Here is a 2,013-nt window from a genome sequence, read left to right as displayed (position 1 = left end):
CACCCAGAGGGGTGAGGGGGCCCTCGCTGGATTGATTAGCATAGTCTCCGCCCCCGTCCCCTCCTCCGACATATCTGGAAGAAGAGGATGAAGATCTCCGGAGTGATCGGCACTCTGACACTTCCTTGTATGGGATCAGCCGTGTTCTGTATGAAGGGATCTGGAGGGATCTTCTGGCCGCACAGAAGGAAGTGATCCCGGGAACTCACCAGCAGGAGCTCCTCTCTATGGCAGTAGCAGCCTGGCCGGCACGTCCTGTTGTCTCCTTCATCACCCAGATCAGCGCAGGAGGCGGGGCCATCACCGCAATCCTTCCATACCATCCCATCCGGACAGATCCCAGGATCCTCTCCTGCAAAGAGGACAACGAGAAGATCCAATATGACCCATTTAGACCAGGACATTCCATCACCAAACCAAGCAACAGAACATACCATAAGAACAGATCCAGTGATCCACTCCACATAAAACCAGATCTGATCCAGGGATCCACTCCACATATAACCGGAAACAGATCCCGAGATCCACTCCACATAAATCCAGAACAGATCCAGGAATCCACTCCACATATAACCGGGAACAGATCCCGGGATCCACTCCACATAAAGCCCGAACAGATCCAGGGATCCACTCCACATAAAACCAGATCTGATCCAGGGATCCACTCCACATATAACCAGAAACAGATCCCGGGATCCACTCCACATAAATCCAGAACAGATCCAGGAATCCACTCCACATATAACCGGGAACAGATCCCGGGATCCACTCCACATAAATCCAGAACAGATCCAGGGATCCACTCCACATAAAACCAGCTCTGATCCAGGGATCCACTCCACATATAACCGGAAACAGATCCCGGGATCCACTCCACATAAACCCCAGATCTGATCCAGGGATCCACTCCACATATAACCGGAAACAGGTCCCGGGATCCACTCCACATAAAACCAGATCTGATCCAGGGATCCACTCCACATATAACCGGGAACAGATCCCAGGATCCACTCCACATAAATCCAGAACAGATCCAGGAATCCACTCCACATAAAACCAGATCTGATCCAGGGATCCACTCCAAATATAACCGGAAGCAGATCCAGGGATCCACGCCACATAAAACCAGAACAGATCCAGGAATCCACTCCACATATTACCGGAACAGATCCAGGAATCCACTCCACATATTACCAGAACATATCCAAGGATCCACTCCACATATAACAAGAACAGAACCAGGGATCCACTCCACATATAACCAGAACAGATCCCGGGATCCACTCCACATATAACAATAACAGATCCCGGGATCCACTCCACATATAACAAGAACAGAACCAGGGATCCACTGTACACAAAACAAGAACAGATCCAGGTATCCACGCCAGAGAAAACCAGAACAGATCCCGGGATCCACTCCACATAAATCCGGAACAGATCCCGGGATCCACTCCACATAAATCCGGAACAGATCCCGGGATCCACTCCACATAAATCCGGAACAGATCCCGGGATCCGCTATGCACAGTTATCACGCAATGGTTCATACACAGATTTCTCACCAGCACACGGATGAAGATGACACGTGGAGAACTCAATACGGCGAAGGACGACGCTGACGCGGCTGCGGTTCCGGTATCCTCCCCCGCAGGGCACGGAACATTCTGACCAGAGCCCCCAATCCCCGGAGGAGCCTGCGCAGGAGGGAGACACTATCTCATCATCTGTATCCGGCATTACTAGAGAGAAGCCGAGGGACCATCATGCCTGGCGGACTCTGACCCCGCCCCCTGACCCCGCCCCCTGACCCACCTTTACATGGCTGCAAGCTGCAGAGCTCGATGGCCACGCTGGAGCCCTCACAAGTCCGTCCTCCGAAGGCTGCGGCTGGGTCGGTCCCGGATCGGTATCGGCGTCTGGTGCCAACATTACACGTACGGCTGCAGGAGCTCCACGAGGTCCAATCACTCCAACCGCAATCCACTGAACGTGAGGAAGATTAATACCCCG

At 52.8% G+C, this 2,013-nt stretch overlaps 1 protein-coding gene across 1 annotated transcript in view; it reads right to left on the bottom strand.

The window, feature by feature from the left end:
• The window catches only part of LOC108802958 (SCO-spondin-like), a 17,168-nt gene that overhangs the window by 5,566 nt on the left and 9,589 nt on the right, over positions 1-2,013 (bottom strand). The window contains exons 7-9 of the mRNA XM_018574804.1: positions 1,816-1,986; positions 1,566-1,697; positions 210-352 (exon numbers count right to left, since the gene is read on the bottom strand). Of these exons, the coding sequence (XP_018430306.1) occupies positions 210-352; positions 1,566-1,697; positions 1,816-1,986 (446 nt within the window). The remainder of the gene's footprint in view (positions 1-209; positions 353-1,565; positions 1,698-1,815; positions 1,987-2,013) is intronic.

This window comes from Nanorana parkeri, unplaced genomic scaffold (genome assembly GCF_000935625.1).
Source record: "Nanorana parkeri isolate BGI_ZX_2015 unplaced genomic scaffold, ASM93562v1 scaffold3247, whole genome shotgun sequence".
Classification (NCBI taxonomy): domain Eukaryota; kingdom Metazoa; phylum Chordata; class Amphibia; order Anura; family Dicroglossidae; genus Nanorana; species Nanorana parkeri.
The sequence above is the reverse complement of the archived record's forward strand: the minus strand, read 5'-3'. Positions and strand labels throughout refer to the sequence as shown.